The following is a 26159-nucleotide window of genomic DNA, read 5'->3' as shown; positions in this document are numbered from 1 at the left end:
CATTGTTACATGAATTGCCTTTTTAAAGAACGCTTATTTAAAACTTGATAGATAAATATCTATGACTGAAACCAGCTCACATTTACCCCTCTTGAGATAGGCCTGGCTGCTCAGTGACACTACCAACTTGTGTAGTACAGACCTATACCAAACGGTGGGTTACCTAATGCCAAGCAGATAATGTAGTCTCACACAGGGTTACTACATCAATCCTACCCAACAGTTTCAGCACTACAGCCAACTCTCTCTTCCAAAATACCTTCCTTCTCAAGCCCTTCGCTCAGCCACCTCCAACTCTCTGAGCATCAAACGTTTCTCCAGGCAGAGTGAGGGTTTAGGGGGTTAGATCTCTCTCCTCTGCAGGTGAAAGAAGGTAAGATTGGTCATTATATTATTTGCTCAAAGGTACGCTGTTGTCATTAAAGCCACTGTGCTCTGTCTAATTGGCCGATCACAAAATGTAATTAAATTTTGACCACATGCTAAATTGTTTAGGGTACATAAAAAGGCATTTCTCAGGTTACAAAATCAATCTTGCGAATTAGATTAGTTTGTTAAAGTGTTGAAATCTATTCCAAGATATTAATTTAACACCTTCCTGTTGTAGTCAACTAAATTGAAAGTCCACCTAAATTGAAATTCACTAGTATACAAATATCTTTGCTCAATACTCGGCTATATAAGAGCAACCTTGATGATATAATTTCAAATCAAATAGACGTACTGTGATACATAATTTTAATAAATTATATATTTAGCTGTCTGCACATACTCAAATCGATTTTTATATACAAATGAACTCTCACATGCCTTTGATTTACCCCTAAACAATTTAGCATGTGGTCAAAATTGAATTCAATTTTGTGATCGTGTAATTAGACAGATCTTGGACGGCACAGCTCATCAGCCCTGCTGAAGCCCTTCAACAACACAGGATCTGGGTCTTGACCCTCAGCTCCCTTCCAGACTCTCCAGGGTTCTTTAAGCACTCTCCTCTGCTCTTCGGCTCCTTTGGTCCACACCGCATCCCCAGCTCGCTCAAAGTGTGTCTCAGTGCTCCACCTGTTATACTCAAAGGGAGTGTTAACTGGAGTCTGGTGGGAACAGTTGTCCAGCCCTGCCTGACCTTGTTAATGGAACAAAATGGCGACCGCCCATGGGAATCCTTAATGCATTGATTCCTATGGGTAAACTTTCTATCTCTTGGTTTCTTCTTCCTCGTTCTAGTGGTTTCTAGAAAATGCACTCGGGAGGAATTTTGGGTGTTTTAGTGTTTTACAAAAAAGAAAAGGATAAAGATGCAGATTTTTGTCAGAGGAATGGGGACAATATTGTTGTGAAATATAGGGTGTTGTGTTTGTTCTATTTCACCTCCCTTTAATGTGGTTATCTGCTGGAATTAGGGAGGGAGCAACGGGACAGGACTTACAAAAACCTTTGAAGGTGAGAAAAGCGTCGGGTAGGGGTTTGTCTAAAAAGTGGGGGAATACTGCGTGTCTCCCGGGGGCATTCCTCCAACTGTCCCCAAGGACCCCCTGCTCAAGTGATCCTCCCTCACTGGTCCACCCCCAGGATCTGGTTCCAAAGGCACTGGCTGTGCCCTGGCTACCGGAACAAAGAATCCCTGGGGTCCTTAAGGGAGAAAGCCCTCGGGTTTCTCACACTGTCCTGATTGGACAGCCAAATGCCCGTTTCTGTGAAATGCTGAGAGAGATTGCAGAGGGGTGCGTGCTGGAACTGTATAAAAGGTGAGGCTTCTGGGGTGAAACCTAAGTAACTACTGGAAGCTGAAGTAACCAAAGTGATTAACTCTCAGAAGAAGGCTTTGAAAACACACTGGCAGGCACTTTGAGTGTTAAGTTTGATAGAAAGGCTTAAAGCGAGCTCAAGGAGTACGCATGAGGTGGAGATTCAGGCAGGCAGGAACTGGCCGGGAATGGCCACGTCCATGGGCAGTCAATGAGTGGGCAAATACTCAAGCACCTAGAAGTTTTGTGTTCCTCCTCATATGCCATTTCTCCCCATCTGTACTCCAATGCAACAGTTCTCACTTTTAGGTGGCACTAAAGTGCCACCCAATTCCCCAAACTAAAAAAGAACTATGCTGTCGCAAAATAGATGACTGAGCCTCAGTATTGGAGGGCTCTATAGTAAAATGTACGGGTGCTAGAAGAAGTGTGCGTGGAATCGCTTTATAGACATGTTGGGGGAGTTGCTTCCTTTATTCGTTTACAGTGTGATATGTTTTGACTTGCTTTTATGCATCTCCTCTCGTTGCATTGTAATCCAATGGAATTGACTGATTGAGACGGGAGACGAAGAGCAGCAGGAAACTGGTGAGAGGAGACCAGAAGAGTGGTAACAAGAGGGAGGGCCATGCAGGAGAGGGAGGAGTGTAGAGGAGACAACTTCAGGCAGAGGAATGTGCTGAGGCAAAAAAAGGAGGGGCATTAGCAGTGAGGCAGAGGAATGTGGTCAGGAGGCGGGTGGGAGTGACATCGGAGGACCGGCAGTGTAATGTGTTCAGGAGGAGATTGAAAAGAGCCAAGGAAGAGGGGAGGAGGAAGTTCAAGGAAGGTGTTAAAGGGAACATCAGCAAAGAAGGAAGTGAGAAGAGCACCATCTGCAAGGAGGTTGGAGGATAATACCAGAGGGGGATAAGAGCGAAGCAGGTACACCCTAAAACTGAGGGGTGCGGGTGAAGGCGGTGTGAGGATGTTTTGAGGAGGCAAAGTGAGGAAGAGAGGAAATAAGAGGGCAAGGGGTGCAGGAAACGTTCCCTTAGGGAGAAGACAAATATGACTCATCAAGGAGGTAGATAAGGACAGGGAGTTGAGGACCAGAGCCAATACCCTAAGGAGGGAAGGGAGAAAGGACCCCCGATCAAGCCAGCCGGGCAACTCAGGTGGCCAGCCCCTTTGTGGAAGCTTTGGGGCTTCTACAGCAGTTACTCATGCCATTATCATGGCCTAACATGGGGCCCCAGGATTAAGATGACAGGTTTCCCAGGAGTCTAGAATGACCTGACTCTACAGAACAAATAGCCAAGAAGGAAGTTTGGAGATGCTCCAAACCCAAGACTGTGTAACTTAAGATGTGACGACACATGGCTGAGGAAGGATCCGCAGATTGAGAGTTACGAAACGCAGACTTGTTGCTTGAAATGAAGGCACAGCCATCATGTTTATTGTTACAGAGATTAGCCCAACAACAAGCACACTGTTGATTCCCATTGTTAGTAGTTAAAGTGAAATCAGGACAGGTGGGTTTCAAGGCATTTAATTTGGTCCTATGTTCTAATTAGCCTTAATCCTACACATACTTCTCTTAGGATGTCTGTATATTAGGAACTCCGCATATGCACAGCTATCAAATAGGGCAGCCTTCGGACTAAAAAGAAATGACCACATATCCCACATTAGGAGGGAAGTACACTGGCTCCTATTCCAAGCTAGAATCCTATTCAAGACACTGACCACTGCACATAAATGCATGACTAAGGACGGCCCTTCCTACCTGAATAACTGTCACAAGAAAAAGATCTACAGGATCCCTTCGATCTGGATCTAGCACACACCCGTTTGCCCCTCGATTCAAGAGCTTCAGGGGGTGTGGCTCCAGCTTCCCAGCAGCGGCACCCAAGATCTGGAACACCCTGCCCATGCACATTAGAAACGAGCCTTCACACCTGCCCTTTAAGAAGCTTATCAAAACACGGCTATTTAACAAATGTAACTAGTATGATGGCAACCGCAACCCTATTGCTATGGCCAGATTGGCCCTTTCCAGTCTATGTGCATTTCACTACTGTATCCGGTTTGATTCGTATCTGTTTTGTAACAATTTGTAACCAGAAAAGTTTTCTAAGTAATCAACGCTGTGATACCTCCGGGTTTGGGCGTGTAATAAGTGCAATAAATAAATTAATATGCAGGTATCTATCTTCTGATGACCTTTGGACCCCAATGTAGTGACCGGTTGATTAACTTTGTTGAAAATATTGGGGGATCGGGACCTCTAAAGGAAAGTGGCACCTGTCAAATGAGGGAGACAAAATGTTTTGCCACGAAGGCTGGTGGGGACAAACACCATTGTCCCACCTAAAATTCCGCCCATGGTAGTGAATGAGGTCGCAGCACTTCAATGCTCACCTCCACATCCTCAGGCCGTCTGAATAAGTGAATATGGTTCTATGTTGCAGGCATTTTATTGCTCGGGTAAGTATTGTGAAAAATGAAATGAACATCATCAAGTCCAGTGTGCATTATGTACTTAGTGATTCAAGCATACAACCCTTTTATTACAGAATCATGTGTCAAATACAAATATCTGATGTCATTCTCATGTTACCAACATGTTCTTTGATTTTATGGAAAGCAGGTTGGAAACCTCGATGGTGTTATTATTCAGTCCACACACTCAAAAGGTATTTTTGAAAAAGTACAATTGGAGTGTACCAAAACGTGCATCTTGGAATGATAATCTATCAGAAAATAATGGTACAATTTAATAATGTGCTTTTATTTTTAATAGTTGCTTTGCAAAAGAGCACAGCCCCACCCTGCCTCAAGAGATCATTGTGTGTGTCCCCTGGTCAGGCAACTGACATGTTCAAGGTGTCTATGGCCAATGTGCTCCAGACAACTCGCCCACATAGAAAGACTCAAACAGAGAGACCGACAAAGAGTGCAGAGAGAGAAAGCATAAAGTGAGTGTGAGCGCAGAGAAAGAGCGCATAGAGAGAGAGAAAGAGAGACAGAGTTGGAGAGAGATGGAGACAGAGATAGACAGAGAAAGACGGACAGTGTGCGAGTGAGTGTGTTTTTCTTTGTGGGAGAGAGCGCTAGAGTGAGGCAGAGGGTGAGAGTGCTAGCTCGGTATATAATTCTTTGAGTATAAATAGCAAGCCTTTATTTAGCCTATGTCTGTCTGGTGTTCACCCCACAACAAAGCCTTGTTGACAGGCTGTGCCCTGCTGGATTTGTGAGTCCAAGACAGTGTCTGGCAGGTGAGCAAAGACCTTGCGTTCTAGTGGCCAGATGCATATCAATCTTGCTGAGCACCTTCCAGTACTTTCCCATCAGAGCACGCCTGAGGGGCCACTGCTATAGTACACTCTGGAGGGCCTTATGAATAGTCTCTCCCAGTTCTCACATAGCTACGATCCTCAATAGCATGGAAAACACAATGGAACGGGCCACACACTGCTAAATCCCTCTCACACCATGGCACACTAGGCGCATTACTTGACGTTTATAGAAGAAGAAGAGCAAACTTACCCCCCGCTTCAGATTTCGGAAGGACGGGATCCGGGGTTTCACTGTCCGAGTGATCTCATTCAAACAGTAGGACAGTGGATCCCGGCTGAACCTCGTCGACAGGGGTCCATTAGCAGCAGGCGAGTGGGGGGAGTTTGAGGGAAGAAGGGGAGGGGGTGGAAGCTGAGGGGAGGGAGAGAGAGGAAAAACAAAAACAAGGGAAAGCTCAGATAAGAAATAAGAAGACCACCACCAATGAGTAGAGACAGAAGTACCCCCAAGAATGGGAAGTTCCTCTATGAGCAGAGGTGTAGACAGGGTAAGGTCTGACCGTGCCAGGCCCACCCAGAATCTGCCAATTGCCCACTCAGCAGATGTTAATATCACAGCGGTGGGCCCAGCAACATTAGCTTCTGTTAGGAAATCCTGGCTCGGCCTCTGCCTAGGAGTGCTGAAAGAGTAGAAAGTCAACATCAGAGGCGATGAGAGATTGAGGGACACTAGGAACAGAGGGACCAACAGAGCACTATCCAGGAAAATGGGAGAGCAAGGGACCCCATACACAGACTAGCATAGCAGAACACCACAAGAGACATGGTTGGATGGGGGACTTCAAGAACAGAGAACAAGCAACCACCACCATACAAGGGGAACTGGCAATCTAACAAAAGAGGTCCTCAAACCAACACCAACTACAAGGGAAACTGGGAATCTAAGTAAAGAGAGGACCTTAAACCACCACCAAATACAAGGGGATGTGAGGATCTAAGTAAAGAGAGGTCATCAAACAACCACTAAATAAAATGGGCACTGGAAACCTAGGAAAAGAGAGGTCCTCAAACCACCTCAACAAAGAGGTTGGAGCGACACAAGATTCATGGAGACACAAGGAAATCACTACCTGAGGACAGGAGAAACCTGGGACTACAATAATCGACATACCAAACCCAAATGATGGACACAGTGAGGCCATCAGAACTACCACCAGAGTACAGGGTAAACTCTGGCATCCATAAAATAGGGACCACCATGGGACCATCATCACAGATATCTGCCGACCCATGCGGGTGCCTTCCAAGAACGGGGAAAACTAAACTCCTCCAACCAAGTTTCTCTGCATCCTATGTAACCACCCGATGCCTAAGGGCTCTTGAGCGCTTTATAAATGCTAATAAAGATACTAGGTATCCCACGAATCACGGGAGGATAGCTCAAGGGCAACGTGCTCGCCTTGGAAGCAAAACGACACTGAGCAACACAGGTTCGATTCCCGGGTCGGCGCTAAGAAACCTCTGGGTATTAAGCGCATTATAAATAACCAATCATACCTAGAATAGACCAACAAACCCACTACCAGAGTCTCTGGACCCCAAAATCAAGGACACCAGTTCATCCACCACTAGAAGTGACCAGACCCCGGGAACCATACAAGAGAAAGGTAGCAAATCAGAGACTGAGGTACCTCAAGCTACAGACACCTAGAACTCATCACCAGAGACCAGGGGGCATTGGATGACCCCAAAATACACAGATCTGCCGAACCACTACGAGAAATGATCAAGGCACCCCTACAATTAGTGGTAAGAGGAGAATCCAGGAATATAGGTACAACAGCACATCCACAATAACGTGAAATAGGAAAATCAAGAAAATAATGGCCAGCGGAGGCCAGGAATACTGGGAAACCCCATGCATGCAGACCCCAAGAAACCATTACCAAGGAGGGCTGGGGAACCCCACCAAAATACCAGAGGCCAGGGAAACCACCACAGACAAGGAATACTGGGAAACCCCATGCATGCAGACCCCAAGAAACCATTACCAAGGAGGACTGGGGAACCCCACCAAAATACCAGAGGCCAGGGAAACCACCACAGACAAGGAATACTGGGAAACCCCATGCATGCAGACCCCAAGAAACCATTACCAAGGAGGACTGGGGAACCCCACCAAAATACCAGAGGCCAGGGAAACCACCACAGACAAGGAATACTGGGAAACCCCATGCATGCAGACCCAAAGAAACCATTACCAAGGAGGACTGGGGAACCCCACCAAAATACCAGAGGCCAGGGAAACCACCACAGACAAGGAATACTGGGAAACCCCATGCATGCAGACCCCAAGAAACCATTACCAAGGAGGGCTGGGGAACCCCACCAAAATACCAGAGGCCAGGGAAACCACCACAGACAAGGAATACTGGGAAACCCCATGCATGCAGACCCCAAGAAACCATTACCAAGGAGGACTGGGGAACCCCACCAAAATACCAGAGGCCAGGGAAACCACCACAGACAAGGAATACTGGGAAACCCCATGCATGCAGACCCCAAGAAACCATTACCAAGGAGGACTGGGGAACCCCACCAAAATACCAGAGGCCAGGGAAACCACCACAGACAAGGAATACTGGGAAACCCCATGCATGCAGACCCAAAGAAACCATTACCAAGGAGGACTGGGGAACCCCACCAAAATACCAGAGGCCAGGGAAACCACCACAGACAAGGAATACTGGGAAACCCCATGCATGCAGACCCCAAGAAACCATTACCAAGGAGGACTGGGGAACCCCACCAAAATACCAGAGGCCAGGGAAACCACCACAGACAAGGAATACTGGGAAACACCATGCATGCAGACCCCAAGAAACCATTACCAAGGAGGACTGGTGAACCCCACCAAAATACCAGAGGCCAGGGAAACCACCACAGACAAGGAATACAGGGAAACACCATGCATGCAGACCCCAAGAAACTATTACCAAGGAGGACTGGGGCACCCCACCAAAATACCAGAGGCCAGGGAAACCACCATTGGAGAGAAGAGGAGGCTGGCAGACAACAAGAATGCAGAGCCCACTAAACCACCATAGATAAGTGGAAACTGGAGGACCCCAAGAATAAAGAGCCCGCTAAACCACCATAGACAAGTGGAAACTGGAGGAGCCCAAGAATAAAGGGCCCGCTAAACCACCATAGACAAGTGGAAACTGGAGGACGCCAAGAATAAAGAGCCTGCTAAACCACCATAGATAAGTGGAAACTGGAGGACGCCAAGAATAAAGAGCCCGCTAAACCACCATAGATAAGTGGAAACTGGTGGACGCCAAGAATAAAGAGCCCACTAAAGTGCCATCGGAAAGAATACTGGGGCACCCCCAAAATAGTGAGAACAGCCCCCCCCCCCCACTACCAGAGTCTCAGGGCTCCAAAAACAGAGACTATTACTAGAATCTGAAGTCCCCAAGAATAGCGAGACTAGCACACTCTCCATCACGGATTTGGGGTTTCCAAAAATAGAGTGAGAACACTAGAGACTAGAGACCCCAAGAACACAGAAAGCAGGAGCTCAAGGCCAGAGACAATGGGAGACTCAGTAACCCCCCAAAATAGAGACCTGCAGAACCACAAAGAGAAATGGTCTGGGTAAACACTAAATTGTGGGAGCAGGACACGTCTGAAAGGGAGAACTCATGGATAAAGGGATAATTGTATAGCCACAATAAAGAAAGATGTGGAACTCAAGAATGAAACCACCACCAGAGACAAAGTAAGATTGGGAATCCCAGGAACGCAGAACCCACCAAACCACGAGAAAGAGGGACACTGGAGAACCAAACAATACAGAGCAAGCTAAACCACCACCACCAGAGCCCAGACAACCTCCCACCACCACAAAATAGGAGGACTGGGGGGGACTAGGGAACCCTGAGAATGCAGAGCCCACCAAGCCACCACCAGAGACAAAGTAAGATTGGGGATCCCAAGAACGCAGAGCCCACCAAACCACGAGAAAAGGGGAGACTGGAGAACCAAACAATTCAGAGGAAACTAAACCACCACCAGAGCTAAGACAACCCCCCCCCCCCCCACCACAAACTAGGGGGTGAGGGGGGACTAGGGAACCCCGAGAATGCAGAGCCCACCAAACCACCACCAAAGACAAAGTAAGATTGGGAATCCCAGGAACGCAGAGCCCACCAAACCACGAGAAAGGGGGAGACTGGAGAACCAAACAATACAGAGCAAACTAAAGCATCACCAGAGACAAGACCATCCCCCACCATGAACTATGGGGAACTGGGGAACCCAGAGAAGGCACAGCCCAACCAACAAAGACTTGAAACAAGGAAAACTACCCTCATAGTTTGGGGAGTTCCCAAGGATACAGACCCTACAAAACTACCACTAGAGACAAGGGAAATCACTATCAGAGGCAATGGGAGGTTAGGAGGACTCCATGAAAACGGATCCTACCAAACCAACTTCAGAGACCACACAAACTCTGGCCAGAGACAGCAGACCCATCCACTATTTGAGACTAGGCAATCCTCCACCAGAGACTAGACACTGTGGGGCAAGAATGGAGGCCAGAAAGGTAAATAACGGAGCCCACCAAACTAATAAAGGCAAGGGCAACTACAGTATTACCAGAGACATGGGGAGATTAGGGAGTCTTGAAAATAGAGACTAGAACCGCCGGGGTCAAGAGGTCACAAAGTTGACTCGAAAACAGGGAAACCACCAACCATCTACCAGAGAAAAAGGAAGAATGGGGGCCTCTAGAAAACCATCACAAGACACACAAGGGAATTTAGGGAGAGGGTGAGTTTCAGATACTAGGGACAGGTCAGCTAGAGGGCAACATATCTGATTTAGTGAAGGCTGCGTGCCCTGTTTTGGAGGCGGAAGGGGGTGCCTGTGAAATCCTGGGGGGGGCATTACATCTCAGGTATAGGGGCACTTTTGACACAGGCTCACTTTGGGTTGCGGGTAAACCCCTGAGTTTGCAGAGTCCAGGGATGGCTGGTGTAACTATTCCCAGTGAAGTCTGGCTCTGCCCTGCTTCTAAAAGCTCACCTTGTTCTTCTTGCTGAACAGCCAGCGCTTCCCTTTATGCCTCACTATCTGCCGTGCATCTCCTCGTGAGTCCAGAGTGCCCTTGGGGGTCCCCAGGCTACCTTCAGAGGAAGTGCGGTTCATTGGCTGACTCAGGTCCTCAAACTCCACGTCACCAGGTCGATCAAAACCAGATTTATGAGCTTCAATCAAGGCCAGCGAGTCCTAGGGACGAAAAGAACATACATCATAAACAGTGAGAAGCATTGGAGGACGGGGGAAGAATGGAGGACGAGGGAAGAATGGAGGACAGAGGGAAGAATGGAGGACAGAGGGAAGAATGGAGGACAGAGGGAAGCATTGGAGGACAGAGGGAAGCATTGGAGGACAGAGGGAAGCATTGGAGGACAGAGGGAAGCATTGGAGGACAGGGGAAGAATGGAGGACGAGGGAAGAATGGAGGACGGGGGAAGAATGGAGGACAGAGGGAAGCATTGGAGGACAGAGGGAAGAATCGAGGACAGAGGGAAGAATGGAGGACAGAGGGAAGAATGGAGGACAGAGGGAAGAATGGAGGACAGAGGGAAGAATGGAGGACAGAGGGAAGAATGGAGGACAGAGGGAAGAATGGAGGACAGAGGGAAGAATGGGGGACAGAGGGAATTTGCTTTAGTGCTCACATATCTAATCCTGCGATTTACATACTTGCACCCTTTTCCCCTAGCCCCCACCCATACCTTCACTTCCTTGCCCTCCTGTCTCAGACTAATGCCGGTTTTCGCTCACAACTTGACACCCATTTATCATGACAGATGCACATACCTCATGCCTGGCCTAACCCAGGAAGTGCCGTTGATGCGAGACGTGTTAGAGAAATGTCCACTTTTTACAACTCTCCCTCCATTGGTTTTAATGCAACCCCCAGCCTACCTGTTATGGAATTGTAATTCTGGCAGCTTTTTCAGAAAGTGAGAGTCTTTTAGAGCTACTCACCTGCTCAACTCACATCTTTTGAGGACATTGCTAAGTCCCTATGGCTGCAAGTGCAGCAGGTTTTTGTCACATTTACTTTGTATTGTGTTTTTACACTGTAAAACAAGCCACATTCACTGAAGGGTACAGTGTGTCCCATTTTCCTTTAAGGTTGCATTCTTTTTACTAAGATAATGCTAAGATAATGCCTTTTGGAGTACCATACAGTGTAAAGGTGTGGAAAAGGGGGACATACACAGAGGCGGCATGTTTCTGGCTGTAAACATTTATTGGTGAGAAAATAAAAGAGAAAAGCCTGTCGGACCCTAGTTCTAAGAGGGGTTTCCCCAGCCTCAACCAAACGAATGTGTTAAGATGTCAGTCTACAGCAAAAAGGCTTCACCGGGCAAACCAACGGTCCAGGAGCGTGCAGCAAGCTTCACTTGTGATTTCTTCTTCGGTTCCTTCGGCCAGTGGTCGAGACTGCCTTCCGTGCAAAAGACATTGCCTTTTATGCAAGTCTCTCCCATTCATTTGCAGCCTAGCTGTCACTCTCACAGCAGGGTAGCTGTCCTTTGGGTACATTCCTGTAACCAAGGAGACTAAGCAGAGAGTTTCGAGAACCTCCCTTGCTACCTGCCCTGACAGACACGCTGGAGCCAGAGGTGGGCTTCACCAGTGAATCCCGCCAAAGAGAAAACGAACAAAGGGACCAGACCTTGTTTGGCACGGACAGTAAATATCAAGAAGGACCTTACAAACAAGGAATGGCAAAAAAGAAGACCAGGTCCATTTAAACATGGGCACCAATGGGTGCAATACTACAGCTGTGAATTCAGCTTGTGGTAAAAACGCACAATGGTAGGAAAAATAAACCACTGCCACCAGCCATTAATTGTAGTAAGGGTAACATAAAAAATGTTTTACTTGGGAAGGTAGACAATGGTGTGTGCTGGGTCTACAAAGAGAAAAAGGTACGTAAAGTCAATTTCATTTCACTTCTCTTGGAAACAGTAGTTTATCCAAGAGAAGGTATTTAAACCTTAAGAGAAAACCAAATGACTTCTCTGTGACACTGCACTGAGGGTGCTGTGTGTCACAATACAAAGTGATGCCTATGGAGTTTGTCAGACTCCAAAACCAAAAGAAACGGAGTCCAAATCAGAAAAAAACACATGAGAGAGTGAGAAAAAGGTCACTCCCTCCAGGATAAAAATGAAAAGTCCTAAAGTCCAGCAAAAGAGCTGGGGTCTCTAAGGTAGAAGGGAATTAACACAGAAATGAGAATTCTGCCCAACAGTCCTCAAAGAGTCTGCATCCTCCTTCTGACCCGTCACAGTAGGCTGCAAAAAGAGGCAGGCCCCAAACCACGTTTGGCTCCGGTGGACCGGATCTTAAGAAAATATATATTTTTCACTGTGAAACGACAATTCCTAAATCCTGATTGAAATAGATAAAGTAGATAATTTTTTCTCAGCCCAATTACTTATTTCACTAAAAAAGGATAGCACTAAAGATTGTACATGGCACAGAGATGGGCCGCCAGCTTATACTTATTATGGTCATTTCCATCTCCCATTGTATATACCAGGACCCTAACTGGCAATTTCCAGGAATCTGGAATCTTATTAGAATCAATGATCTTTCTAATATAAACATGGAGAACCTTTGACCAGACGGTGAGATCCACTTGCCATACGTTTGTCAACCCATGCGGTCCTTGGGCTTGATGGGAATAGACCGCGCCCTCAGAACATTTACGGATCTCCTAACCAGTAGCACAGAATCTTCTTTATCATTCATATGCAATGCTAGGAGCCTTAAGGAATCTTTATCAGATACCAAAACCTTTTAGTGTCATTAGCACAGAATCTTCTGTATCATTCATATGCAATGCTAGGAGCCTTAAGGAATCTTTATCAGATACCAAAACCTTTTAGTGTCATTAGCACAGAATCTTCTTTATCATTCATATGCAATGCTAGGAGCCTTAAGGAATCTTTATCAGATACCAAAACCTTTTAGTGTCATTAGCACAGAATCTTCTGTATCATTCATATGCAATGCTAGGAGCCTTAAGGAATCTTTATCAGATACCAAAACCTTTTAGTGTCATTAGCACAGAATCTTCTGTATCATTCATATGCAATGCTAGGAGCCTTAAGGAATCTTTATCAGATACCAAAACCTTTTAGTGTCATTAGCACAGAATCTTCTGTATCATTCATATGCAATGCTAGGAGCCTTAAGGAATCTTTATCAGATACCAAAACCTTTTAGTGTCATTAGCACAGAATCTTCTTTATCATTCATATGCAATGCTAGGAGCCTTAAGGAATCTTTATCAGATACCAAAACCTTTTAGTGTCATTAGCACAGAATCTTCTTTATCATTCATATGCAATGCTAGGAGCCTTAAGGAATCTTTATCAGATACCAAAACCTTTTAGTGTCATTAGCACAGAATCTTCTGTATCATTCATATGCAATGCTAGGAGCCTTAAGGAATCTTTATCAGATACCAAAACCTTTTAGTGTCATTAGCACAGAATCTTCTGTATCATTCATATGCAATGCTAGGAGCCTTAAGGAATCTTTATCAGATACCAAAACCTTTTAGTGTCATTAGCACAGAATCTTCTGTATCATTCATATGCAATGCTAGGAGCCTTAAGGAATCTTTATCAGATACCAAAACCTTTTAGTGTCATTAGCACAGAATCTTCTTTATCATTCATATGCAATGCTAGGAGCCTTAAGGAATCTTTATCAGATACCAAAACCTTTTAGTGTCATTAGCACAGAATCTTCTGTATCATTCATATGCAATGCTAGGAGCCTTAAGGAATCTTTATCAGATACCAAAACCTTTTAGTGTCATTAGCACAGAATCTTCTGTATCATTCATATGCAATGCTAGGAGCCTTAAGGAATCTTTATCAGATACCAAAACCTTTTAGTGTCATTAGCACAGAATCTTCTTTATCATTCATATGCAATGCTAGGAGCCTTAAGGAATCTTTATCAGATACCAAAACCTTTTAGTGTCATTAGCACAGAATCTTCTTTATCATTCATATGCAATGCTAGGAGCCTTAAGGAATCTTTATCAGATACCAAAACCTTTTAGTGTCATTAGCACAGAATCTTCTGTATCATTCATATGCAATGCTAGGAGCCTTAAGGAATCTTTATCAGATACCAAAACCTTTTAGTGTCATTAGCACAGAATCTTCTTTATCATTCATATGCAATGCTAGGAGCCTTAAGGAATCTTTATCAGATACCAAAACCTTTTAGTGTCATTAGCACAGAATCTTCTGTATCATTCATATGCAATGCTAGGAGCCTTAAGGAATCTTTATCAGATACCAAAACCTTTTAGTGTCATTAGCACAGAATCTTCTGTATCATTCATATGCAATGCTAGGAGCCTTAAGGAATCTTTATCAGATACCAAAACCTTTTAGTGTCATTAGCACAGAATCTTCTTTATCATTCATATGCAATGCTAGGAGCCTTAAGGAATCTTTATCAGATACCAAAACCTTTTAGTGTCATTAGCACAGAATCTTCTTTATCATTCATATGCAATGCTAGGAGCCTTAAGGAATCTTTATCAGATACCAAAACCTTTTAGTGTCATTAGCACAGAATCTTCTTTATCATTCATATGCAATGCTAGGAGCCTTAAGGAATCTTTATCAGATACCAAAACCTTTTAGTGTCATTAGCACAGAATCTTCTGTATCATTCATATGCAATGCTAGGAGCCTTAAGGAATCTTTATCAGATACCAAAACCTTTTAGTGTCATTAGCACAGAATCTTCTGTATCATTCATATGCAATGCTAGGAGCCTTAAGGAATCTTTATCAGATACCAAAACCTTTTAGTGTCATTAGCACAGAATCTTCTTTATCATTCATATGCAATGCTAGGAGCCTTAAGGAATCTTTATCAGATACCAAAACCTTTTAGTGTCATTAGCACAGAATCTTCTGTATCATTCATATGCAATGCTAGGAGCCTTAAGGAATCTTTATCAGATACCAAAACCTTTTAGTGTCATTAGCACAGAATCTTCTGTATCATTCATATGCAATGCTAGGAGCCTTAAGGAATCTTTATCAGATACCAAAACCTTTTAGTGTCATTAGACGCCAATGTTCATAACATAACTTGCAATTTAACATTTTTTTAAAGAAAATCTTCATTGTCTTAACCAGTTCTTATAGTTAAGTTTACATTTCTTGATGGCAGGCCTTTTAATAGATGGTTCTAAATATATATCCTGATGCAACAAAATGTATTTACCATCTATAAAACCAGTTGACCTTTCAGCATCATAAAAAATGTTGGTATCTTTAGAGGTCAGTATTCTGCACAAGCCAAACAATCCAAATGTTTTAGTTGCATTATAAATTCATTCAGAGATGTCATCCAAATAGACTGTCCGAGTGGTCTAAACCATGTAGAATATTACATTTATAAATGTTAATCGCTAAATATTGGATTAAGTCTTGAGGGCTATCCTCAGTGCCTTCCACTTCACCTATACCCTACTAACTAATCCCCTCCACACACTCCTTTTCGGATCCGCCATAGTGCCAGGGGACCATTCTGATGGCGATAGTGCGCAGTATGAGAAACCTGACGGTGTCTCCCTGTCTTAACCTCGAGGATCTGTCATCCAGGTGGCCAGGACACGGCCATCGCTATTGGATCCAGTTCCTGTGGGGTGGACCAGTGAGGGAGGCTCCCCTGGATAGGGGGTCCGTGGGGAGTGGGACACCGACGGGTGAGGCGCGGTATCCCCCTTCCTTTTACACCTTTTCTCCATCGCCTCATGGAGGACATTCCATACCACTGCCCTCCCTTTCTAACTGTAACACTTCCGCACAAATCAAAGGACAACAGACTAACAGCAAAGCCGTTTACCTGACATGTCCCAATACAAAGGTCAGGCAAAGTCAGGCAATTGATCGGAATCACACACACCCGACGGCCCTTTCCCTTCCCCACAGGGATAAAAGGTGGAGCCAGAAAGCACAGCACAAGCAAGGCAAGTACAGCAGACAGCACAACGAGACTGCTACCATGCGGCAATTCAAGAGAACGAGAAAGACGGCTGGAATCGAGAGGGTGGCAAAGAGAGAAGTGACCTTGCCCTTTTCATTCCAGGCCCAGAGAACCTTCATGGAAGAGAATCTAAGACTGCAAACAATAGCACAAGGGTCCTGCAGCAGATGTCAACGGTACGCAGGGCAAGCCTATGCCGATAGGCAGGAGCAAGGGAAGCTCCCATGCCTGTGGTGCCGGCCTTGACTCCAAAGAAGCCAAAAGCCAAGCGGCTCATCACAACCTGTGAGTCGATAAGAACCGCGCTGTGTTGAGGGATCATTGCAAAGTGGCAAGTTTTCAACCAAAGCTGATGCACTTTGAATGAACGGTTAAAAGGGTGATGGGGAGACCAGCTGCAGAGGGAAAGCGGCACCATGTGGATGCTAACTTGACAGACTCTGGTCGAGCCCCATATGAGAGGAACTACAAGTACCGGAAGGCCAGCAAAATTGGTCAAAGTAGTCATAAAGAGGGTCATGCAAAAACCCTGTACAATCAAAAGACTTTGATCTAAAAGCTCTGTGAAAGAAAGGTAAGTGAATAGTAAACATTGAGAAGTAAAGGGAACTGAATCTTGCAAACGGCAACAGAGGTCCGAGCCCGACTGAGGGAGATCCATGGGTGAAGCTATAACCCAAGCTGAAGACACTGAGAAATTTAAGGGAAGAGAAATCCTGCAAAAGGCAAGAGGGGTCCGAGCGTGACTGAGCGAGATCCAGGGGTGAAGCCATCATCCAAGAATATGCGAAGAGAATAGGGGTCCGAGCACGACAAAGGGAGATCTAGGGGTGCAGCCATCAACCAAAGTTGAATGATAAAAAGAATTGTGATATATTTTGGAATACGATACGTGAAGGGTCAGCGCCCAGAAGAGGGGAACCAGGGGTGAAACCATCACCCTACGTAAAACTGTGATAAACAATTGAGAAGGGTCAGCACCCAGAAGAGGGGGGCCCATGCGTGACCCTGTTACCCTGCGAACTCTGGAAACAAATTTTCATTTGCTAAAGAGGCAAGAGACTTTTTAAGGAAACGAGACTTGGCCATCAACGGTCCTGAGAACTACCATTGGGACTGTCGTCTCCTGCTGGGGCAGCCCGAGACTGTACTGTGCTCCAAGCTCCCATTTTACCCGTGCTCGAAACGTGGGGCATGAAGACTCAGGTTACCGCATCCTGACATTATTTGAGAACACTTCTTTCTTTTCTTGAGAACTATCCCACGCCCCTTTTTGAATTAGTTGTGAGGTTTGGCAATAGGTTCCTTAGTATAGGCCCTTTTTGTTTTGACAACGCCACTAGGCCTTATTTTTCATTTGATGGTTGACGCTTGCTCCCATCTTAGATTTAGGTTTAGATTAGGTGTTTTTCCAACCTGCATAGCTAATTTATTGTTCAATAAATACCCTTGAACTGTGATCACTTGTGTCTGTCTTACTTGTCACCATGAGTTCCTCACAGCGGTACAGGTGCACTATAACATTAGCTTAAGTATCCTGCCTGTTAATGGCAACTTCAATAGTCAAATCATACATCTAGGAAAATCACTGTGTCCATGTAACGGGTATTCTCTGTATGCTATTAAATAAGTACGCTGAGACTAAAAGTAGGTGGTATTCTGTTTCAGAAACAACTTTTATTCAAGATAACTTTTTTTTTCTTTTAGGAAAAAGGATACATTTTCATCTCTTCAGACGACCTGGACTTGAAGCAGTTTCAGGCAACGCACTTGGATCTTTCAGGTAAGCCTCTAAGAAGTTTTCTCACTTTCTCAAAGTCTTTTTAAAGTCTCTCTTAGCTCGGATCGCCTCAAGTTTCAAACGACTCTTCTTGTTACTACATTCTCTTCAAGTCCTCATCACTTTAGGTTATACAGTCTCTGCCCCTATTGATTACAGTTCTTACAGTTTGTTCTCATTCAGAATATTCTCTCCTTGTCTTTTCTTCAAACTTTATAATTACTTGGTCTCTGCTAATTTCTTTAATAATTAAGTTCTAACAGCAGTTCGTAATATTAACCTTCTTTTCTCCTCTTAATAAATTAACGTCTCTCTTAGATTCTGTTTAAACACTCTTGAACTTATTATTAGTCTCTGGCTCTTAAAACCAACTAGCACTTACACGTCCCTTCTTCACTTTACTTTTCCCTCTCTCTCTGGCTCACACGTACCTTACTTTACTTTCATCAGTCAGGTTTTGATTGCATAGAGTTTCCTTCCGGCAGTCCTCTAATCAGCTGTTAACACGATCGGCGTACGGAGAGGTCTCTGCCCCCCTTCAGCTGACGATCGTATCGCAGCAGCTCCGACTGAACTCGGCCCCTCGTGTGTAATCTTGACGGAGCAGCAAGTCCTGAACTCCGCGTTGCTCTCCCTCTCACCTTCTGACGTTGCGATCCTCTGATCAAGCGTTTCAGGAGCTTAACCAATAACCTTGTCCTTAACGGGGAGGTTTCAGAAGTGTCCTCAGTCACTAGTTAGCAGGTAGGAAGTGACAGGCTCTCCTTCCCTCTCCTCATACGGCGTCATGTCAGTTTCTTGATAGAAAGTGGCCGCAGCAAACTTTAAATAAACAGGGATTGAGTCGATCGCTTCAACAAAAGAGTAAAATAACGTGGGATACGTGCAACAGCACAACTTGACTTCTTTTATATTAGTTTAACTTCCACTCCTCCCAAAGGCTCTCAGTAAGCCCATTCGTAACTGTCATTTTGAATTTCCAGACCCTCCGCCTCCTAGCAACCACAGGGAAACAAAAGAGCTGTAGTCAATTGAATGACCGACAGTGATTGGTTATTAGAGCTGTCAATTATTTCCTTCAGCTGAAAGTCAGAATTAACCCTTTAGGGAGCTGCTTAACCTGGTATTGACAGAACCAGAGTCCGATTGCAGATTATCTAAGTGTTCTATAGTAGATTTGTCACACAACCCCCCTTCTATGCTCCGGAATGGTGGTGTTACGAGATAAAAAATCTGCTTGGGCCATCAGCCTTCCAGGAAGATGCACGGTCTTGAAGGTGAAAGGTTGAAGGGAAAAAAACTATCTAAGGACTCTGGGGTTCGCGTCTTTGTTTTGAGCTAACCACACCAGAGGAGCATGGTCGGTCACTAAAGTGAACTCCCGGCCTAATAGATAATAGAGCAACGCCTCTATGGCACACTTTACCGCCAGACATTCTTTCTCAATTGTGGCATAATGTATTTTGTGGGGGAGTAACTTCCTAATTATGAAAATAACAGGTCTTTCAGCCTCTCTTTGATTTTGGAACAATACAGCTCCAAGGCCTGTCCCTGATGCATCCATATGCAAAAAGAATGGAGCTGAGAAATACGGACAATGAAGAATTGCTTTCTCAGAGAGAGCACTCTAAGTTATTAAAAGCCTTCTTCGTCTGAATCGTATGCCATTCTTTTTTTGGTGACGCCCATGTCTTCAAGAGATTAGTCAGAGGTGTAGCTAATGTCGAAAAATGTGGTATGAATCTCTTGTAATACCCTACAAAGCCAAGGAAAGCTCTAACTTGTCTGGCATTCACAGGAAATTGGAATTTTTTTTATAGCCTCTAGTTTTTCTTCTTGGGGTTTAATGATGCCCTGTCTGACGAAATACCCCAAATACTTTGTATGACAATTGGCCAGAAATGTCTTTTTAGGATTTACATGAAGTCCGGATTTTTGTAAGAGTCGAAGTACGATATCCAGATGTAACATATGATCATTCCAGGACTGACTAAAAACAATAATATCATCAAGGTAAGCTCCCACATAATTTTCATGACCTTGAATAATTGAGTTCATAAGTCTTTGGAAGGTTGCGAGAGCACCATGTAAGCCAAAAGGCAAAACAGTAAATTGGAATAAACCAGAGGGCGTGGCAAAAGCGTTTTTTTCCTTGTCATCGGGATGGTGGGGTATTTGCCAATACCTTTTTGTTAGATCTCTGGTCGTTAAAAACGTGGCTTTCCCCAGTTTATCAAGTAAATCCTCTATCCAAGGCATGGGATAGGCATTGGATTTCAAGTTCTCATTCAGCTTCCTGAAATCCAAGCAAAAACGAGTTGTGCCATCTGGCCTGGGAACCAAAACTATGGGTGATGACCACTCACTACTCGAGGGTTTTATCACTGCCAATTCCAACATCTCTTGGATCTCCTTATTAATTGATTCTAACTTTGCCTCCGGTATTCAATAAGGTCTGATCCTGTCATGATTCCTGCCCCTCATGTCCCCAGCCCTCCAAGATGTCATGCTGGAATGTGGCCACGATCACCTACATGGCCCTCAAGGGCCTCCCCATCCCTCTAAAGACCCACTTGGAGTCAGACTTGGCGCTTGTGGAACCAGACTCACTCACTCCCATAGGATAACACTGGGGATTGGACTTGTAGTGCATTGATGGGGACAAGATGGATGCCCCCACATATTTCGGTTCCCAGAACTGCATGTGCAGTCTAGTCTTTTGAGTGTGGTTCAGCCCAGAGACACCTGGGATTCCCAGAGACTATTTAAGCCACACCCAGGCTGAGAAACATGCTTTGTGTTTTCTGCACCTGCAGCGTGACACTCACCGTGTTCGGATCGGTCTCCAGTGGGCCTGCATCTTTCTTCTGCACTCAGCTCCTGCAAGAACAAGAACACCGTTAGGAACAGCCTTACCTTGCGGCTCTTCTACCCATCATTCATCGCTCCTTCTGTTCTGCGGCGTAATTCCCATCCCGGCACGCCGCTTCCTAAGGAAAAGGGAAAAGAACAGAAAAAAAGGCATTAGTAAGCATTCAGCAAATCTTCGCTTATTTTTAAAGACTGTACGAGCTTGAAACGCTTACCTGAATCCCAGCCGCTCTGGGGGAACTCTGTCTCCGGAACTTCTGCAAGAGGGAAAAGACACTCCAGGTTAGCGTGGAAACATCTAGAGGCACTGCATACCGCGCTTACTCACCGCATTTCTTCTTCATAACCGGCATCCACGCTGAAAACGTTGCAGCTCCTAAAAGACACAGAAAAATAACTCGGTTCAATACAAATACAAAAGGGTCGCATCGCGCCCTCACTCACCTTCAGCGCTACTCATCTCAGCAGCACGTCGCCATCCCGGACGCCGGCCACCATCTAAGGAAGGAAAGGAACGAAGTTAGAGAACTGTTCAAAAGACTCATACTTACCTGTCGGGCCAGTGAAGTAACTAGGCAGCAACAAGCCCGCATCAATCAACGCGCCCCTGCGCTGAAAGCAGGACGGAGAGCACACTTTCCAAGAAAGCAAGGTGAGCTGTGGATCAAAAGGGAAGGGTTGGACCCCGGGGAAGAAGGAGTTCAAGCACACAGAGACAATAGGGAGTTAAACTCTACCAATCCTGCGTTTCAGGCCCAGTCTCCAGTCGAGTAGACTCCAGGGAAGGGTTCAAGGTCGTAAGAGGCCAGAACAGGCTGAGTGACGTCCCCATGGATACCAGGTGAGCATTACAGATCCTAACCACATCTTCAGGTTAGGTTTTAATGTGATGGTAAGCTAATTTCGTTCTTCCTGGTAAGCTAGAAAAGGTATCCAAATATTTTTTAACAAGCTTTATGAGTTCCATCTTCTGACTATTAGATAAATCTTGATTTATATTTAATGCCTCAATTCCTAGATCTCCTTTTAACTGTGGAAATTGTTCCATGGGTATTTCCTTAGTGGTAATCATTGCTACAGTCGACACAGGATCCGTCCATTTATTAAGCAGGCTCACATGATATGTTTGCGTCTGCATTCTTCGGTCGTTTTGTCTCACCTTATAAGTCAAGAGGCCAAGGACTTCTTCAATCACATATGGTCTCCTCCAAGTTACCAACATTTTATTTTCGGAGGTCGGTAATAGTACTTTTTTGAACGTTCTCAACGGAGAACTTCGGTTGTAATAATGTTCTTGCTTGATTTGACTTTACAACAAATTTTCTCGGGCGATTTTCTGTAAGTTCTCTATCCTTTCTCTAAGTTGACAGGCATACTCTGTTAATGAAATCTCCTGTCCCGGATTTTCTTCCCAACTCTCCTTTAAGATGTCGAGCAAAGTTCTCACCGGCCTCCCATTAGTTCAAACGGAGAGAACCCAGTTGAAGATTGGGGTGTGTTGCGGAGTGCGAGTAATATCCATGGCAAAATCCTGTCCCAACTCCTACCTCTGGGTTCTATTGATTTACGTAGCATTTTTTTTAAAGTTTGATTGATTTTGTTTTTGATGCTTACGCATCTTTACAAAATCTTAGTTCCATTTCAATCTCGTTCATTACATCATATTTACACAAATTTAAAAAAGAATTCACGTATATATATTATTCACAACAAACAAAGAACAACAAAGGAAATAACAGTTACATATACAAATACATTCAAAATGTCCGCTTTCTACGACGCAATTCACAGTGATGAAAGTAACAATATATCCAATAGGACATATCATGAATAAGCAGGTAAAAAGCAATACTTATTATATCTGAGTACATAGACAAGGCTGCCTCAATGATTTTCACTAAACATACTGTTGCAATAATTATGGAGTTACATGAACCCCACATACATCTCGTCCAAATTAGTTCCCTTCCATATTCAGTGTGTGTAAAGCTAAAGGAGATCATGTTTTTTATTCTCTCTACTTCGAAAAACAGACATTCAAGGAAAAGGGGTTTTAAGGTTTCCACATATTCAGCCTTTTTGCAAAATCTACAGATGATATCATCGGGATTATGAACATTACTTAACCAATGTTTTGATCTTGCTTTCGTATGAAATAGATCTAAACGAAAGCGCATATATAATGTCTGTGTTTCCACACTGGGACAGAGGATGAGATATTGTAAGCGTGGCATTTGCTTGTGTCTGTATAACGCATACTCTGTAAATGAGGAACAAGACGATATTTGTAAACAGGTTTCAGCCCAATCATTCAAAAATAAGCGTTTATGTGCTAAACACAAATCCTCAGAAGGAATATTAATGCCAGATATATGATTAGTATGCACTTATGAAGACTTGCAATAGACACAGGATGGGATTCCTTCAACATGTTAAGAAGGTCTTCATAAAGCAAGTTTGCTAAAGGAAAGCGCATCTTTACGTATGTATTCAGAATGCACCAATTATATTGCGACGCCAAGGAATTTAAGCCTAATTTATGGCGTAGAATCGCATTCAGTAGGCAAGTAGGGAGGCCCAGAGTTCCTTTCCACACCTTGGCTTGCAATTTATTCAGAAAAGAAGATAGCTCCAGTAAGCACAGATCAAGTCCATATAGAATAATTGCTTCTACCTTTTTGGAGTAAAATTCGAACAGGGGCAAAAAAGAGAACTTACAATATTTTCGAAAGATTATTTTCATTTGGTTTTGTAAAGGTAGTACTTTTTCAGCTAACGCTTTTTGCCAAAAGAAAGCGGAAGAGTTATTGGCCAAATCATAACCTAAGTAAGTAGTCTGTTTAACAATTTGAAGATATTGGGAATCAATTTGAGCACCTTTTTCTTTGAAGAGAGCACAAGAATGGTTGATTTTGAAGAATTTATTGTGAGATTGTTTGCTCTACAAAACTGATAAAAGGTTTCCAATTTGTTCTGGAGACCAGAATGAGTGCTGTCAAATAAAAGCACATCATCGGCATAAGCAAGCCATGATAATTGAAGCTTGCCAAGACGAACAGCGTTGGATTTGGAGGAGTCCCATATACCTTTAATATCAGATAGATATAGATTAAAACGACCTTGGTTGGAAATACGCACTCTAAAGGAAGTATTATGATGCAACAGTGCAATAAGCTCCACTAAAGAGGGCGAAAAATTGTGTTTTAACATGTTATGCCAAAGTCTGCTACGAATTACGCAGTCAAATGCAGACGATAAATCTAATGAGGCTATGAAGATTGGTCCATGAGAAGGACCATGTTGTTCAGCTATTAAATGAGCAAGAATCGTGGCAATTAGTTGGGTCCCCATGTTGTTTCTAAAGCCTGTCTGGACTTTATTAAATATACACTTTTCTACAATGTGGTTTTCAACTTCCTTTAGTAGAAGGAGAGAAAATATTTTGTCTGCGACATCAATAAGCGCAACTGGCCTAAAGTTTAAGGGATTTTTCAAAGGCCCTTTTTTATGAAGTGGAATAATAATAGAGCTGACCCAAGATGGAGGGAGGCATTTTGTACTAAAAATTGATTGAAAAATCCTCAAAAATACGGTAGCCCAAAACAGAGGGTCATCTTTAATGACACATGGTGGAAGACCATCAGGGCCTGCGCACTTTGAAGATTTTAACTTTGAAATTGCGAACAAGATGTCTTCTAAGGACCATGGGCAAATCGCAGGAATATATGTAATTAAGTCAGTAATGTCAGCTTGTTTGAATCTTGCAGGCAGTAGATCTTTTTGTTCAAAGAAAACAAACCAAGAAGTACCATCTAATGCTGATTCCAACTGGGGCTGAGAACTTTTGTTCGGCGCCCAAAGTATTTTCCATATATCACGAGTATTGTGCTTACAAATTAATCGTACCGTGTTCTAATTACCTATTAAATTAAACGAGGTACGGGCAGCTTTTGCACTATTCTTATGTTTTCTTTGAAGAATTTTTTTAGCTGACAGAATCCATGGAGAGAAACTTTCTCCTCAAAGTTCTTAGTTCGCTATTTCTTTTCGTTTTTAGTTTGGCAAGAGTGGTAGATAGGCGAATAGAGGGGTGTGTTGTATTATGCTGCCTATGCGTCGATTCTGCTATAGCCATAAGATGACGTTGTATCATTTGGAGATTCCACGAAAGAATGACCTTTGAAGACTTATCATCAATATTGGAATTAGGCCACCAATCACGATTGACTAAAAATGTTAATCGTAGGCATGTTGAAATATTCCAACAGATGGAGAGTCGGGGTCTATCAATCTGCACTAGAGACAGCACCTAACAAAGGAATCTATTTCTGCAATCATAGTACACGAGAGAATAGAATGGTCACCATAAGAGGGAAAGTAGGAGGTAATCGGGGATAGAATGCCCAATAGATATTTCGAGGCAACTATATAATCAATAGTAGAACATGCATTTCCCCTTTTCCATGTAAAGAAGGACTTTGACCCCTGTGATTTAATTACAAGATCCCAACAAGAAAGAAAGTGAGCCCATCTTAATCCGATGCATACGCAGTCTGAAAGTGGTTAGAGGATTCACTTGGCGGAGAAGCATTAACAGATGCATAAAAATAGTCGCCGCAGATCAATAATTCTACTGCAGGTTGTTTGCAAATGGTATCCATTATAGCTTCATCAATAGGAAGGGTAGAAGGATTCCAATAAATTGATATCAGCACCACATTTTTAGGCCCAAAAATGTTAATATTAACATCAATCAATAGAAACAATTGAGTAGATACACTATGATTAATTGCAAAGCAGAGATCATTATTAAGTAAAATTGTAGTACCACCAACCGGCCGACCAGATAGTGGTTGTGACGCGGCATTATGAAAGGCTGTAAAGCCATCAAGTTGAAATTCATTACAACAAAGTTTCTTGTAAAAAAAAAACGGAGGGCAAGCGTTCTATACTCCTATATGCAAGCCAAGTTAGAAGATTGTTAAAGAAACAACAGTTCCAGGCCTGAATAGTGAGCTTTTTACATTATGAATTAGAAGTAGAATTTACAGACACATGTTGTGAAGGAGATTTCGCTATAGGCAAAATCCCCAAAAGGCCATTCAATGCAGAGGTAAGGGAAGCTAATTGTGTTCACATTTTTGCATTCTCTGATGTATCAGAAGGAACACCATTGGAGGTTGTGCAATCTTTTAACAGCACAGGAGGTTTGAAATCTAGAAAATTCATAGCCTTTTCAAAGGATGAAAAGGCCTGCAATTCCAGCCCCAAAAAGAACCAATCAGATTTATACTCCCAAATTAATTTCACTATGATAGGAGATAATACTTTGCAAAGCATGCGATTATTATTG

The 26159-nt window shown here is 43.8% G+C and overlaps 1 protein-coding gene across 4 annotated transcripts in view; it reads right to left on the bottom strand.

The window, feature by feature from the left end:
- TRIP10 (thyroid hormone receptor interactor 10) overlaps nucleotides 1–26159 on the bottom strand; it is a 530573-nt gene that overhangs the window by 68383 nt on the left and 436031 nt on the right. For 3 of the 4 annotated variants that reach the window (XM_069604418.1, XM_069604420.1, XM_069604419.1), the window contains 2 exons: nucleotides 10124–10327; nucleotides 5280–5441 (listed from right to left, as the gene is read on the bottom strand). In XM_069604418.1, coding sequence (XP_069460519.1) covers nucleotides 5280–5441; nucleotides 10124–10327 — 366 coding nt within the window. The remainder of the gene's footprint in view (nucleotides 1–5279; nucleotides 5442–10123; nucleotides 10328–26159) is intronic. The other variant, XM_069604421.1, reaches the window with a different exon arrangement.

This window comes from Ambystoma mexicanum, chromosome 3q (genome assembly GCF_040938575.1).
Source record: "Ambystoma mexicanum isolate Mex_15411 chromosome 3q, UKY_AmexF1_1, whole genome shotgun sequence".
Lineage (NCBI taxonomy): Eukaryota > Metazoa > Chordata > Amphibia > Caudata > Ambystomatidae > Ambystoma > Ambystoma mexicanum.
Note: the sequence above shows the minus strand (reverse complement) of the source record. Positions and strands in the feature narration are given on the sequence as shown.